This window comes from Alosa pseudoharengus, unplaced genomic scaffold (genome assembly GCF_046254945.1).
Source record: "Alosa pseudoharengus isolate Yale_2024_CS ecotype anadromous, Long Island Sound unplaced genomic scaffold, YU_APseudo_1.1 YU_APseudo_1.1_scf_20, whole genome shotgun sequence".
Lineage (NCBI taxonomy): Eukaryota > Metazoa > Chordata > Actinopteri > Clupeiformes > Clupeidae > Alosa > Alosa pseudoharengus.
In genome coordinates, this window is record NW_027468664.1 from 17,673,799 (window position 1) to 17,690,390 (window position 16,592).

At 44.7% G+C, this 16,592-nt stretch overlaps 1 protein-coding gene across 3 annotated transcripts in view; it reads right to left on the bottom strand.

Moving 5' to 3' along the window:
* Positions 1-16,592, bottom strand: part of LOC143136187 (glycerol-3-phosphate dehydrogenase, mitochondrial-like) — a 36,489-nt gene that overhangs the window by 11,126 nt on the left and 8,771 nt on the right. For all 3 annotated transcript variants that reach the window (XM_076296743.1, XM_076296742.1, XM_076296744.1), the window contains exons 6-11: positions 15,095-15,258; positions 9,477-9,641; positions 8,603-8,747; positions 7,932-8,125; positions 4,073-4,207; positions 2,331-2,506 (exon numbers count right to left, since the gene is read on the bottom strand). In XM_076296743.1, coding sequence (XP_076152858.1) covers positions 2,331-2,506; positions 4,073-4,207; positions 7,932-8,125; positions 8,603-8,747; positions 9,477-9,641; positions 15,095-15,258 — 979 coding nt within the window. The remainder of the gene's footprint in view (positions 1-2,330; positions 2,507-4,072; positions 4,208-7,931; positions 8,126-8,602; positions 8,748-9,476; positions 9,642-15,094; positions 15,259-16,592) is intronic.

Consider the following 16,592-nt stretch of genomic DNA (forward strand, 5'->3'; position numbering starts at 1 on the left):
CGGGCTGTCTTGAGACCCACACACAACCTAACGAAAGCTCCATTCACCACTGCTGTTTAATGTGTCAATAAGGATCACTCCATCAAGTTGCACCTTCAAGAGGTTTTGAATGAGTTCAGGTAAAGTCAAGTGGACACATATTGCTCAACCATTCAAAATATACAGTAGATTTCAAACCATGGTCTTTGCCATGGTCCTAGATTAGAAAGCTGTGTAGCTATGAAAAGCTTCAAACATTAAATACTACAAATAAATAAACTAATAATATGAAATAAAATTGAGAGACCATCTTTCAGAACTCAGTATGACATTTATCAGCAGAACCAAATTGCATTCTGAGCAACACGGGTAACCTACAGCACACTCAAAATCTAGCGTCTATGATGCCTACAGAGTCCATCTCGCTGCCTGCCTGCTCTGTCAAGTTCGTCCTGCAAATGCCACGTGTTCCACAGCAGTCACTCCCCCTGCCCGGGAGAGGCAGGCAGGTAGGGGGATCACCAGGTGACACCTCATTAGGAGACTCCGCAAAACAAACAGATCTGCCTCCCTCTCTTCATCCCTTTATTCTTTCTTTCTTTCTCTTCCTCACCCTCTCCCTTTATCTAGGTCTTCTTTCCCTTCACTATCTCCTTCCCTTTCTTGCACTTGCGCTTCCCCTTTGCTGTATCTCTCATTCTCTCTAGGTCTCTTTCATCTTTTCTCTCTCTCTCTCTCTCTCTCTCTCCTCTCTCCCATCCTTTCTTCCCCTCTCTCCCTTTCACTCCCGTTTTCGCTCCCCCTTTCCCTTTTATGCCTCTCGCCAAAAAGGTCAAGTGCTGTCAGAAATATCTGCATGCTGACCTTTTTAAATATGCTGGCAAACAGCGGCGGCGTGGCGGGGAACGTCCACGCCCAGCACACCCCCCACGCACACCGCCCACCTCCACCCCTCCGACCCACTCTAACGAGGGCTCACCACTCTGACTCCCCTCTGGCCCGCGAGGGGGGATGCTGCCTGTCCACCTCAGGCGGAGCCAGGCCAATCCCAACCGTTCGATAAATAGTGCCCCGGCGCTAGCTGACCGGGAGGTGCGGGGAGTGCGTTTGTGAAGCGTTTGTCTTGCGTGTTGCTTTTTGGTTGTGGTAAGAGATGGACTCACTCCGGAAGATCCCTGACGTGAGTGTGTGTGTGTGTGTGTGTGTGTGTGTGTGTGTGTGTGTGTGTGTGTGTGTGTGTGTGTGTGTATGTGTGTGTGTGTGTGTACAGTATGTGTGTGTATGTGTGTGTGTGTGTGTATGTGTGTGTGTGTGTGTATGTGTGTGTTTGTGTGTGTGTGTGTATATGTGTGTGTGTGTGTGTGTGTGTGTGTGTACAGTATGTGTGTGTATGTGTGTGTGTGTGTGTATGTGTGTGTGTGTGTGTATGTGTGTGTTTGTGTGTGTGTGTGTATATGTGTGTGTGTGTGTGTGTGTGTGTGTGTGTGTGTGTACAGTATGTGTGTGTATGTGTGTGTGTGTGTGTATGTGTGTGTTTGTGTGTGTGTGTGTATATGTGTGTGTGTGTGTGTGTGTGTGTGTGTGTGTGTGTGTATGTGTGTGTGTGTGTGTATGTATGTGTGTGTATGTGTGTGTGTGTGTGTATGTGTGTGTGTGTGTGTGTGTGTGTGTGTGTGTGTGTGTGTGTGTGTGTGTGTGTGTGTGTGTGTGTGTGTGTGTGTGTGGCAGACAGTGTAGATGTGACTGGGATTACTGTGTGTGCACTAGTTTGCACTGACGGTCTCACTGTGCGTACTGTATGTGTGCGTGTTCATACGGACAGCTTTCCTGAGGTTGAATCATTTCTCAAGTTCAATTACCAAACCCACGGACCTCGCAGACATCTCTACCCCCTCTGTTCCACACGGTGTCAGAAGTGGGACTATGCCCTGAGGTCACTGGGGCATGGCAGATGTGCAGCGCCATATGGGGGGGGGGGGGAGTTACCCCAGGGACGGGTGCGCAGCGCTGTGTGTGGGCCACCCTGTGATAGGTGAAGCGCAGGGTGGGCATGCGTGAGGGATGCCACAGGGTACAAAAGACGCCAGCGTGCCAGGAATGCCCAGGGATCACTGTGTATGGCTAAAAACAAATGAGCTTTCGCTGCCATATAACAGAGCCTTGCTGATTTGTGATCATAGGAGTCTCTCTCTCTCTCTCTCTCTCTCTCTCCCCTAACTCCGTCATTACTAGTATTTACAGAACTCAGAAGCCAGAGATGAGTAAAACAAGTCTTGAATCTTCCCAAAAGATGACATGGGAAAACTGCAGAGTTGAAAAAATATTGACCATTGTCAGGTAGAGGCGCCCACCTCGTTCTCCAGGCCGTAGTCCTGCACCAGGCGGATGTAGAGGGTGGGGGTCCAGTCCTTGCCCCCCTCCAGGATCAGTCCCATGGTTCTGCTGGGTCCGGCCGTTAAGCCGAGGGTCTTCACTGCAGCATCCAATGTCTCTTCGGCCATAGAGCGGTACGTAGTCCACTTACCACCTGCGGACAGACGACCACAACAGAACACTAAAACACCCATTGCTTCTGAGCCATTTCAAAGAATGGAGACATTAGATCAGGCTCCTCAGATACTGTTTTTGGTGTGGTATTAGTGTCATATTAAACATGCATTTGAACAATTGCATCAAAATATAATGCAATTGTAAACTGACTAGGGATGTCACTTTTGTGAAAAAATCCTTGAGACATTCATTGAATCGATTGTAAAATCGATTTTTCATGTCTACAGACGTTTCCATTTTCAACTGCAAATATAGGTCTAGGCCAATTCACAAACAACTAACAGGCATTAGGGCGAACGTAAAGAGGGCACTTGTAGACGCAAGCCAGCAATATTTCTGATGATTTATTGGCGTGAAGTTTCGTGCCTGCAGTACTGCTGCAGGTGTTGTGTGCCTTCTGGTTTTTCCCACCTACTGGTTTCCTTGCGCGTGCTCGCGTTTCTCACCACAGCTGCAGGAGTTGTCAAACATTCACAAACAAGTACTTGTTTTGATTTGAAGTTGCATTTCATATCTATCCCATGATCATTACACTACAACCACTCGTACAAAATACATGTAAAATAAAGGCTATAATTTTGCACACTTTATAGCATTAAAATGGATTCGAACCTGCAATAAATACGCACACCTATGAACCAGACTGACCGATCAGCACATTATCTCTTTGAGCCACTCCAATTTGCTGAAAACCGTCATCAAATCACCTATTAATTAACCACGCAAGCAACATTTTGTCTTGCATTAGGTGACACAAATGGTATTGCCTTTATCTTATAACTCCTTGTCTGAGCGACTACCAGGCCTATGGTTTTGAAAATTCAAATGTTCCCTGACAAAGACATTCGTAAGAATGTTTATTGACTTGAAAAATACGCTATTTTTTTGCAAACTCCCTTCATTCAACCGCTTTGTTCTTCTCCATAGTTTGATATACCAAAAATCCGAAGTAGGCCTACTACCACATCGAACTCCTCAAGTTATTAGGGCCTATCACTTGTCCCTCATGTCGCACAGGTTGATTGCGTTGTCCTCCATTTTTTGGCAAAACACGAGCAGCACAGCAGCTGATTGAAACAGCTGTTTCCGGTGCGTAAAATTGGTGGGAATTTTCTTTTTAGCTTTCGCAATGCTTACTGCACTTCGGAATTCTTTTATATTCTTATATTCTTGTTTGTGAATTTTGTTACATCTATCCTTTTTATTCGTTTAAGTCGTTTAAAATTAATAGTGTACATATTTGGTTAAAATCGATTCCCTATTTTAGTTTTCGAAACTTGTGTTGTTTGGTCCAATCGATTGTGCAATCGATTTTCGAACGTAAAGTGACAGCCCTAAAACTGACACACTGTACTGTAGCTGTAAGGAGCTAAAGCTGTGAATCCTAGCTGTAAGTCTTTGAATGTGTGTCTCTCTCTATTAACATTAAAGCTTGTGCTATGATCCTGCATGCTCTTACAGTAGTCACGCATGTGATATTGATTCCTATTCATGTTATATGAACATATTAGAAAATGGCTGAATAAAAAGTGAGAAGACTGACCAGCAATGGTGACCAGTCCACTGTCACTGATGTTGACAATGTGGTTGCGGCAGATCGACTGGGTATCCTTGGAGTTGGGGTCTGTGACCAGCGGTCTGATACCACTCCAGGCTGCTAAGACATCCCCCCTCCTCACTGAGGACCAGAGAAGAACACACACACACACACACACACACACACACACACACACACACACATACACACAGAAATATACACACATAGCCATGAGCGACAAATCAACAGACAATGGGAGGTCAAACATTCATTTCAAGAACTCTTGAGTGTTTCCAACAATGAATTAAGGTTTCACTGACTTCACAGAATAACACCCACAATCTCATAGAGACATTTTAACCAAATTCACCACCATGTGTTAATAGTTACACAGCTGTTCTCTCATGTGTGACTAAAAAGTGCGCTCATTGTCATAGGAAAAATATTCATCTGCTTCCCAGCACAGCTGTTGTTGATTGTAGTTGATACAAATGCAGCACTACTGATTGGTAAAAACCATACCATTAACACATAACATTGTATTCTTTATTTTCTCTCTTCTACTGGAACATGGACTAATATAATGTGACACAATCCAATCCACACTAAGCTGTTTAACTGTAATGGAGATGAACGACCAGACTGAATAAAGACTGATAGCTGCTAGACTCAGCTACTAGCTCATGGCCTGGTCCAATGCGTTGAGCTTTTTCCTGCTTCAGTATCATGACAACACATACCGTGCCAGTGAATCACAACCTGCGAAATTTAAAACGTACAAAGTGCAATTTGACACTGTTGTCTTTTGTCATGGTGGGGAAACCTGTATCTGTCATCAAATGCTCCTGTCTCCTAAACATACAGTACTACTTGTGCAGAGTGAAGCTACTCTAAAGTCCCAGGGAAGAAGAACTGGCGCCAACAATGCCAGAGTTAGAAATCCAGTCTCTCAACTCTGGGTTCAAACACATCAGCCACAGTGGCGCAAGGAAACTCCTGGTGTGGCGGAGTTTGGCTCTCGGCGCTTGGGACATCCCTGGCATTAATTATTCACCGCCAGTTGCTAATCGATCTCAGAAATGAAATAATAAAAGAAATCAAATAACAATCCCACGTTAACACACAGGTTGATATTTCTGAGAGTCGGGGGGAAACAGACACAGACGTCTCATTACCAAAGGGCATTTGTGAAACATTTATGACAAGCTGGAAGGGGCCAGGAGTCTTGTACTCGTTGGGAAAGATCAGAGCGAGTGTCCAGGGAACAGGTTACAGTGGAGACTCCGAGTCTGTCAGAGCCGGTGGCGGCAGCAGCAGTGACTCAGGAGGTAGACCAGTCGTTCCACAACTGGAAGGGGAAGTGTCCTTCAACGGGACACTGAGCTCCAAACTGCTCCTGATGTGTGCACATTTGCAAGGCAGCCTCTGCCATCGGTGTGTGTGAGCGAATGGATGAATGTGAGGAATGAAACTGTGAAGCACTTTGACTGTGCGGAGGAGTAGAGAAGCGCTACACTGGACGAGAGTCATCGTCCTCCGATCTCAAGGCTGACTGCACCGAACATGCTGTTTTAGCCGGTAAATGAGCATCGGTGAACAGAAATCGGTTGTGACAGATTCTTTCTGCCCTCTTGCATTTTCATTTTTACTGTCCTTCTTGCCCCTGTCTCGTGTCTGTTCTACCCACTGCGGGGTAAATGACACACTGCCCCCCCCCCCCTTCATGACACACACACACACACACACACACACACACACACACACACACACACAAACATATGAAAACAGGGACATGCACACTCATGGACATGGACACACACACACACACATCACACACACACAGAATAAGATATATTGCCCTGATCCACTGCCTTGTGCACTGTATCCATCAGTGTGGACTCCTCTAGTGATCCCCACACCATCCACCTCCAGAGGCAAGGTCTTCTACCCGTCATCTCTCTGTCTTCCCTCTCACTCCCTCACTCCCTCGTTCCTTCACTCCTCCACTTCCTTCACACTTCCACCTCTCCACTGGGGGTAACGTTACCACCCGCGGGGATATAGCCCTCGTCGGGCCAAACAAGTGACCCCATTCCCCTCGATCTGTCACCAACCACCAGAATGGATGTCAACGCTGTGCATTGTGGGTCTGGTTGGCTCATACAACACCCTGCTCACCCACTGACTGTCTCCTCTCACACGCAACAAGCGGCAGGCAAGTTACTGACTAAAGGGGAGTGGATGACTCATTTTAATGTGTCATTCAAGGAGGTGAGAACACACACAGAGAACTACAGAGAACCTTTTAAGTTGCCAAGGAGCAAGGCACTGGATAAGAAAAGGCTTTAAAGGACTAGATGTCTTTCACTGACAAAAAAAAGGACAAAAGCAAGACGTCATACGTGTATTTGCCATTGAATTAACAATAAAGTTAATATAAAAGCATTAGCGTGCTCTGGGGGGTAAATCAATACATCCTGGATTCAGCTCACACACATTAACTGTTTTTAGACATGTCCTCCTCACTATATGCGGATCTTTGTCAAACCGATGTCCGACCCTGCGAGTGATTCAGTTATGATGCTTACATGCGGACATTATAAGCAGCTATATACTCTCGCTCTCTTTCATACACATATACACACATATACACACAGACACACACATACACACACACAAAGTGGAATCACAGTATGAACATGCATGCAAGCAAATGCACACACACACACACACAAAGTGGATTTACAGCATTCACATGCATGTACACAATTGCACACACACACACACACACACACACACACACACACACACACACACACACACACACACACACACACACACACACACAAACACACAGAAAGCACACCTACACTCAAGACTGTAATCAGTCACCTTAGCTAATAGTGTCTCCCTACTCCCTGACAGGCTGCCCTGCCTGTCTGCCTGTCTGTCTGTCTGTCTGTCTGCAGGCTTCTGTGTGTTCACCAAAGGAGACTAAGACCAACGAGGAGTCACACAGTCCACCGCCACCAACAAACACTCTCCATACAACACAATATAAGATTATTGACACATACTTCCATTAAGGTCTAAAAGAGTTAATCAATCTTTATGGGCCTTTATAAGAGTCAGACAGGGCACATAAATGATATTTAAGTGACAGTTATAATGGAGACACTAAATTGAAGGCAATAAAAAGTTAGTAAGAGTGAGGGCTGAAACAAAGACTGGTACCTATTTGCTAGGTATCTGGTGATATCCCTTAAGTGTGATTCATACAGTGGTACTGCACACAGCAGCAGCAGCAGTAGTAGTAGTAGTAGTAGTAGTAATAGATTGGTGCTTGAAAAGCAGCAAATAGAGAAGAATTACCAATAGTGTCATCCAAATAAAACCCCTTTTGGACTGTTAACTATGTGTATTCTGATACATAAATGCACTGTGTAGTCCATAAGTATGTTTGGATTCTTGCATATTTATTTAAATTGAAAACAAAACAATGAAAAGCTCAAATTTCCACTTTTAAGTCAATGCATTTCAGCCATGTACAGCATTGAAACCCATATATGCATATTATGCATCGAACAAGCATGTCCTTGTCCAAACACATGGACTACACTGCATATTTATAAACAGTGTGTATATTCTGTGTGTATTAAGTGTAAACCAATGTAAACATATGTTGCCCTTCTAAGCCTCACAAGACTTAAGACATCAGGGACAGAAGATCAGCATCTTCCAAGCTGACAGGACTGCTAAATGGGGGATTTGTTGAGTTCAAGTGTTTTTTTTTAAAAAACATAAAAGAAAATACCTCCTACCAACATCAGTTTATATAATCGTTTTTATCTTTAACACTACACACCTTCCACGTCGGCGCTGAGGTAGTTGCGGACCTCGTTCAGGATGAAGTTGATGTCTTCCTCCCTGGGAATGGGGTGGGCGGTGACGTCAGTGGGTGTGTCAGTTGTCCCGGCGATGGTCATCTTCTCCCAAGGCAGGAAGAAGATGACCCGTCCGTCACTGGTGGCTGGGTCCAGCAGCCCCATGTTGTCTGGGCTGTATCACAGTAAAGCATAGAATTCACAGAACATGAAAACAAAGTCTCTCCTTATCGACTCTCATGACAGAGCATTTGTATGTCAGTATGAAACTACTGAAGACTCAGTCAAATATCTTTGTGAAGACTTTGTTTTCACAAAGATTTTGCAACAACAACAACAATGTACACTGGCACACGCTAAAGTCTATCAAATCAACCAGTGCTCCCATACATCATAAACACATAAGACTGACATTCTGCAATTTATTAACTACATACTAAGCTCTATGCAAAAAGATAGCTGCATCAATAAAAGGCAAAAAATATTTTGCATATCCTGGAAAAACTTGATTCAAAGTCATATTGAAGTTTCACTGAACTTTGACCTCTGGGAGCTGTAAAAGAGACAGTAACAAGGAAGAAGAAGGGAGGGCAGGGAGCGAGGAAAAAGGAGTGAGTAAAAGAGTAGGCAGAGAAAGGACGAGACAGGTCACCTGTAGTAGCCGGGGATGACTATGTGGACGCCAGCACTGGGCTGGCAGATATTGGCTGTCTTCTGGTTGTCCATCTTCCGCAGTGAGTCTGTGAAGGGACCGGTGGCGTTGATGACGCATTTGGCCCTCACATCAAACTCCTGGCCTGTGAAGACGCAATGGAGGTCATATAGGTGCTGCTGCTTCTGATTGAGTCTGATTGATAGGACACAATACGATACCATACCATTCCATACCATACCATACCCTACCATACCATACCATATGATACGATACCATACCATACCATACCATACCATACCATACCATACGGTATCAATACGATACGATACGATACGATACGATACGATACGATACGATACGATACGATTTGATACTATACGATACGATACAGATGCACATATAAACATATTCCTGACTTTATTTTTACAAGACTGAATATATGTTCACACATATAACAATCCCATAACTTACAACAAATCACATAAAGTGTCGTGAATTAAGATTGCACTGGTTCAGTTTAGTTGCTTCATATGCAACACATGACCACAAATTGTCAAAATGAACGTCACTGAAGGTAATCCACTATATTTTGTTGACAGAACACTACAAGCTCTCGTTTCCCACTTCAACTTCAGTGATCCTCAGTTAAACACAGCCACAGGAGCTTCATGTGAGGACATCAGTCAAATTAGATCAATCCGAGTCCTAAAGTCTAGCTTTAACACCACATTCCTGTCTAATCATCATTTCAGTTTCCTTTTTCTAGTTTCACTTAGCTTTATTATCATGATGTGTGTGTGTGTGTGTGTGTGTGCATGCTTCTCTGTGTGCGTTTATATATATTCTGCATATGTGTGTGTGTGTGAGGTACCTGTGATGACGTCTTTGCAGCGGGCTCCACACACTCTCTCTTTGCCCGTCTGTGCATCTGTGGTCTTAAGGAGCCGCACCACCTCTGTGTAGTTGCCGATGGCGGCCCCATGTCTTGCAGCGGACAGAGCGATGGCCAGGTTCATACGTGCGTCATTGTGCTGACCTGAGAATAGGGGAACAAGGGGGGTGGCGTCAGAACAAGGGAACCACCCCAGGCACAGCACCCCCCACACACACACACACACACACACAGAGAGACTCTCTACTGTGTCGGAAGCGATCTATCACACATGTCCCTGTCACTTCAGATCAGCTTATATATGAGACACAAGGAAAAAACATTAATGCTCACACACACACTCTCTTTCTCTCCCTTAGTGCTTCACTGGCATACATACAAACACACACTTCTGAGCACTGCTGTACACACACACACCCATGTGCTTACATGCAAACACTGTGCCATCCTGACAGTCACAGTGCCCATATTTACTAATAACTACAAACACACACACACACACACTCGTACCCACATGCCCATGCAGAAACACCCCTATTGTCTCTTGTCAGCACTAGAGAGGATTGAAAAAAAGTAAACAGATATTTTCCTAATACCATCTCTCCTACAAAAAGGCTGTATGATATGCATGTGGTTGGTGTGTGTGTGTGCATGTCTGTGTGTGTGTGTCTGTCTTTGTGTGTGTGTGTGTGTGCGTCTCTTAGACAGACAACCACGCGGCACAGTTACTCACACAGCCGTAGCTAAATCTAGCCGCAGCTCAAGGCAATACAGACTGGTACCTATTTGCTAGGTATCTGGGGATATCCCTTAAGTGTGATTCATACAGTGGTACTGCACAGCAGCAGCAGTAGTAGTAGTAGTAGTAGTAGTAGTAGTAGTAATAGATTGGTGGTTGAACAGCAGCAAATGGAGAAGAATTACCAATAGTGTCATCCAAATAAAACCTCTTTTGAACTATGTGTATTCTGATAAATAAATGCACTCTGTAGTCCATAAGTATGTTTGGATTCTTGCATATGGATTTAAATTGAAAATAATACAATGAAAAGCTCCAATTTCCACTTTTAAAGCAACACCAAAGAACTTTTCCTCTGTCGCACGCACGCTATATGTTTATCCAGCAACGGCTTTGCAAATAACGATGTCCACAGACAAGGTAGAATATGTTGCATGATTTTATGAAAGTACGATGTATTGCGACATCAGATGCAAGTCAAATTTGTAGTTTCTTATGTCTCATTCCATCGAACTACAGATCCGCTACCCGATCTGGCAAACTTACATAGTGCGGTTATAGCCGATAGAGGGCCGCGAAGCGAATGCAGAATTGCTGTTCACCCTGTTACGAGTTGATGAACCACTGAAACGATTTTGGAAACATTATTTTAAGGTACAAAAAACTCTTTGGTGTTGCTTTAAGTCAATGAATTTCAGCCATGTACAGCATTGAAACCCATATATGCATATTATGCATCAAATAAGCATGTCCTTGTCCACATGGACTACACTGCATATTTATAAACAGTGTGTATATCCTGTGTGTATTAAGTGTAAACCAATGTAAACATATGTTGCCCTTCTAAGCCTCACAACTTACTTACACACACTCGTACCCACATGCCCATGCAGAAACACCCCTATTGTCTCTTGTCAGCACTAGAGAGGATTGAAAAAAAGTAAACAGATATTTTCCTAATACCATCTCTCCTACAAAAAGGCTGTATGATATGCATGTGGTTGGTGTGTGTGTGTGTGCATGTGTGTGTGTGTGTCTGTCTTTGTGTGTGTGTGTGTGTGTGCATCTCTTAGACAGACAACCACAGGGCAGAGTAACTCACACAGCCGTAGCTAAATCTAGACGCAGCTTCAAGGCAATACAAGCTTATGGGAAAGAAAAGACAGAGCGAGAGAGTGGGTGGGGTGGGGAGGGGAGCAACTTTAAAGGGCAAATATTGGAATGAATTATGGGTAGATCGGTGGGCAGGGGGAGGCTGCATACTGTGCATGGTCATATGAACCCCAGGTAGCCACGGGAGAAACAGCCCAAGCTCTTATGTGTGTGCGCAGGGCAGAGAAATGTGCTGAACGGGCATTCCTCTATTTACAAAGCAGCACGGCCACAAGGCCTGGGTCATTTACAAACACCAGCTCGACCAGTTGTAACAATGGCACAGAGAAAGGTAATGGAATCAGCATAATGGCTCAAAATGGCATGCAAAAATATGCCATTTTCATCTGATAATTTCCACTCATATGCGCCTCATCATTTAGGACGACAAAGGAATGCAGAAATGTCAGCTCCTCAAAGCAGAGCTTGTCATCTAATAAAGACAAAATAGAATGATCTCAATTCCTTTATCCTCTTTATCTCTTTCTCTCTCTTACACACACACACACACACACACACACACACACACACACACACACAAACACACACACACACAACACACACACACACACACACACACGTATGCACACACACACACACACATCCACACAACTAACCTACTACTATGAACATACACATAAGTAACAGGTAACAGAAGCATGTGAGAGTGAAATGAGAGAAACAGCTTTAGTCCATGTCCTTCAGTAAAATAAAACACTACATGCATACACACATATATCACATCATGATGGTGTATGTAAAGATTCTATGAATGAAACAACATGAAAACACCCTCACAAATTTGGACTGCTTCAGCAGTATCGCACACTTCTCGACTCCAGCCGTGATTCAGATCATGTTTTAGATACACTACTGTCACGAAAAGCTACTGAAACAATAACAACAACGTTCCTTAGCTAGCTGTCCATACAACTGCCCATGACAGCTATCTCAGTACCATCATTTCCCAACTATAAGCCGAGGTTTATATATTGATTTTGCAACATTTCTTAAGCTATGAGGTTAATACATGTGGGCAGTTAATATGGTATTAATATGGTTTTGTTTTTTTTTAACTGGCATAAAACACTGTCCTACACAATGCAGCTAATACACAGGAAATTACTGCAACCTTCATTGACTAGGTTACAACTACAACTCTGCATGTGTGCTGCTTTTCACATGCAAGAGACTCTAGGTGACCTCCTAGAGTGAGTAAACCTGTCTTCCTGACCAAGTCTATCCGAGTCTGCTAGCGAGAATTCCTTTTAGCAATTTCTGTTACTTCAACAAAAGTTAATAAACATAATTATACAAAAAAAAGAGAGAACTCCTTTTAGCAGCTTCAACTTTAAAGGGGATCCGTCTTAATTTCCTCTTCACCGCGTTTGCTTTTATTGCTTGGCTTCCTTACTGTAACTTCCTGGATTTCATGATGAAATTAGAGCATCGAGATGAGAATAGCTGAAGAAAGAAGGGAAGAAAGAAAGAGGGAAGGAAAGAAGGGAAGCAATAGAGTTGGCGGAGGACGGAGACAGTACCAATTGGGCTCGAAAGTCCACAAATAAATCTCAAGGGGAGATAGATGGTAAACAACAGTAACGGCTTTGACCCCTTGTGTTCCCTTAATGTGATCCCCAGTCTCTGACCCTGACAAACAAATTAGATCAGGTATGATGGGCTGGGCACGGAGGGGTCAAAACTGCTGCGGAACATCTAGAGAGAAGCTCAGAGACGAGATAACGACAACGGAAAAGTACCCATAACATCCAATCGCTGTTTTGGAGAAAGAGATATCACAGATATCACAGTCTTTCTCATAGATTATGTCAAGGGTGCAGACTGCATAGCGACAACACCACAAAACAGTTCCTTATTCATGCATGACTACAATCTGATTATTGGCCAGAGTGAATGTATATTGACACTGTGGCTAAAGCCAGATTTGACTAAATGAAAGAAACAAAAATGAAGCAGCACAAGACCAACAAAGACATCTGTGTGTGTGTGTGTGTGTGTGTGTGTGTGTGTACATGTGTGTGCGTCTAGCAGCAGCAGGAGGAGGAAGAGTACAGCGGCAGCAGTCAGACGGTCAGCAGAGCGGCTACTCGGCTCCGACTCCGACTCCAGCTCCCTCTCTGACTGACTGACTGACTGCGGCCGAGAAGGTCAGACGCTGAAATGTCACCGCCGTGATTGTCCCAGATTGAATAATTGGAGAGAAAAGCCGTCTGACAACCCCAGGGAGAGAGGTGGGGGGAGAGAGCAAGAGAGAGCGAGAGAGGGAGGGAGGGAGGGAAGGAGAGAGAGAGAGGGAGGGAGCGAGAGAGAGGGAGGGAGGGAAGAAGAGAGAGAGAGGGGAAAAGTGGGTGAGTGAGGGAGAGAGAAAGCGATGGTAGAGGAGGTGGAGTGGTAGATAGAAGGCAAAGGGGAGGGGAGGGGCAGATGAATATCATCTCTGGACCTGCTCGTTATCATTGTTCCCTTTATCTCTCTCTCTCTCTCTCTCTCTCCTTTCCTTCTTCCCACACAGCAACTGTCACACCATCATTGGTGCTCACACCCCCTAGACCTAAACCATACATATCACCACAAGACGCTACTAGTCTCTTAAATACGGCAACACCGGCGCTGCTTCCAAACGCTCTCCCCCCTGCGGTACTGTCTGTCTCGGATGACAGCTGGGCACACACAGAGGGAGTGGACAGGGCAGTCGACAGTGCCGCCGCTGCTCAAATGGCTGCTGTGCGCCTGACCACCAGCCCACCCTGCGAACCTGCGCTGTTCTTTTTCCGCCGTCCCCCTTGTTCCCATCCCCTTTCCCTGTTCCTCTGCTTTCGGGAAGAATTTCCGGGTGGCGGCGCCCAAACGCGTCCTGACAGCTTGGGCCTCCGAGGCGGCCTTTTCCGCGCGCTGGACAGGAGACCTTGAGTGAAGGGGAAACGCATGGCTCGCTCTCTCCACACTGGGGCTAACCAGTAGCATATGGTGGGTGTTCCCAGTGCCAGCCCAGGGCTCTGCGTGTGTATGTGTGTGTTTGTGTGTGTGTGTGTGTGTTTGTGTGTGTGTGTGTGGCAGGAGGGATGTGTTTTTGGCAATGTGTATGCATTCGTGTGTGTGTGTGCGTGCGTGTGTGTGTGTATGTATGTGGGGTTCTCGAGCACAGATGTCGGCTCTCGACACTGGCGGTGGGTCTGGTGTGAGATGGCCGGTGGTAGTTTTCCATGTGAGATTATGGAGCAGAGTCCATGTTTGTTTGTTTGTTTTTTTCTAGGAGAGTTGCTATGCGGGTGTTGCTGTAGACTAGAGAGACTGGCTCTCATTAGGAGGCCAAACACAGAGAGAGAGAGAGAGAGAGAGAGAGAGAGAGAGAGAGAGAGAGACAGAGAGAGACAGAGGGTGAGAGAGAGAGATAGAGAGAGAGAGAGAGAGAGAGAGACAGAGAGAGAGAGATATGGGTCTATGCATGAGCTGCCTCCTGTGTAGTAGTGTGCACTTTAAACATGCCATGGGCAACACTGAATCATGACAAAAAAAAGAAAAAAATGGGTGGGATTACCGACAATGAATAAAGTAAAGCATGCACACACACACACCTTCAAGCACAGTGTCCAGTTATTGGTGTTACAGTAACTGTTTAGAGAACGTGATGTCAGAGTTGATCAGATCCCTCCGTCAGAAACACACACCACATCCACACACTCACCATCGTAGTAGACGATGGCCCCGACCAGCTTGTCCTTCTTCAGCATGGGGAAGTGCTCCAGGGCTTTGCTCTTGCTCAGCACATAGCTGCTCTTCAGGCACTTAGATCCAGCCACCACGTCATACATCTTTATCCCAGCCCAGTAGTATGGGAGCTGCCACCACCTACATAGACCGATAGATAGATAGATAGATAGATAGATAGATAGATAGATAGATAGATAGATAAGATAAGATAAGATAAGATAAGATAAGATAAGATAAGATTAGACCTTTATTCATCCCAAGGGAAATTTGGCACCTGTGTGTCAGGGCATGAGGGTCTGGCTTAACTCATGCTCACTTGGAGCGGTAACAACTCAAGCTACGTAACACTCTTCACAACTATGTAACAATGGTGCTGTTAACCACTCTATAATCCCCTTTCACATACTTGGCACTAACGTGCGCTTGTTATCGGAATAGAACGAGGACATATTTATCTGGATCACATTTACACTTTGTATTCAAATGTGTCTCCAGGGTGTCCTCATAGACATCAGCAGCATTTGCAGAAGGAAAAAAAAAACCCACAATGTTTCCAAAGTTTCCACTAGTTTCAGATAGTTTAAACAAGGTAACATTAGTCTTTAAGAATCTATCTAATCTAAGACAGCAGGTCAATATCACAGACAACTGTTTGGGAAAATGAAGAAGCCAGGACTAGTCGCTGAACTGGTTCCTGTAACTTAGCTTGGAGAGGTATTAACAACATCAAGGTCAAAGTTCAATTATAGAACACAAAACACTGAAAGAACTTTATACAGTTTTCAGACAACAGGCCTACCCTTGTTCAGAACATCCACCCATTCACTACCAAGTTTATGGTGGTTGCAATATATAGGGAAGTTAGACATGTAACGTAAGATATTAAAAACAGAAAAAGAACTCATCATGTAATCAGAAAAGAACACTATGTAGTCAGTCACAATGATGCTTTATTGAGAACAGTGTATTATGGATATAATAGTGGCTACTGCAAACTATACTTTGCTCTCAAAGTCCAATGCTAAAGTTTGGGTGAATTTCATTAGTTTAGAGACCACTCTGTGACAGTGGGTTTGACAGTAGAGGAGGCAGTCTGTAATGAGACCCCACGTATTCTGTCTTCTCCCTTTTTAAATATCATTACAGAGAATAAATGCCACGGCTAATTAACAATGATGATGTGCCGACTGCTCACATCCACGTAGACCTCCATGCTAACACGAGGAGGAGGAGGAGGAGAGGAAAGGAGGGAAGGGAAGGGTGAAGGGGTCTGAGAAGGCTACTGGTCCCCTAGGATCCCATCTAGACCCGGTGCCAATCAAAGACGCAGAGTGCTATTTAAATGATCTTTTTAATGCAGCGGGAGGAGCTGCCTTCTGACTTGTGGCATACACAGAGGTACACTATGGAGCACACTGTGGCCTATACAGAGATACCTATACAGAGATACTCTGTCACACATACACAGATGG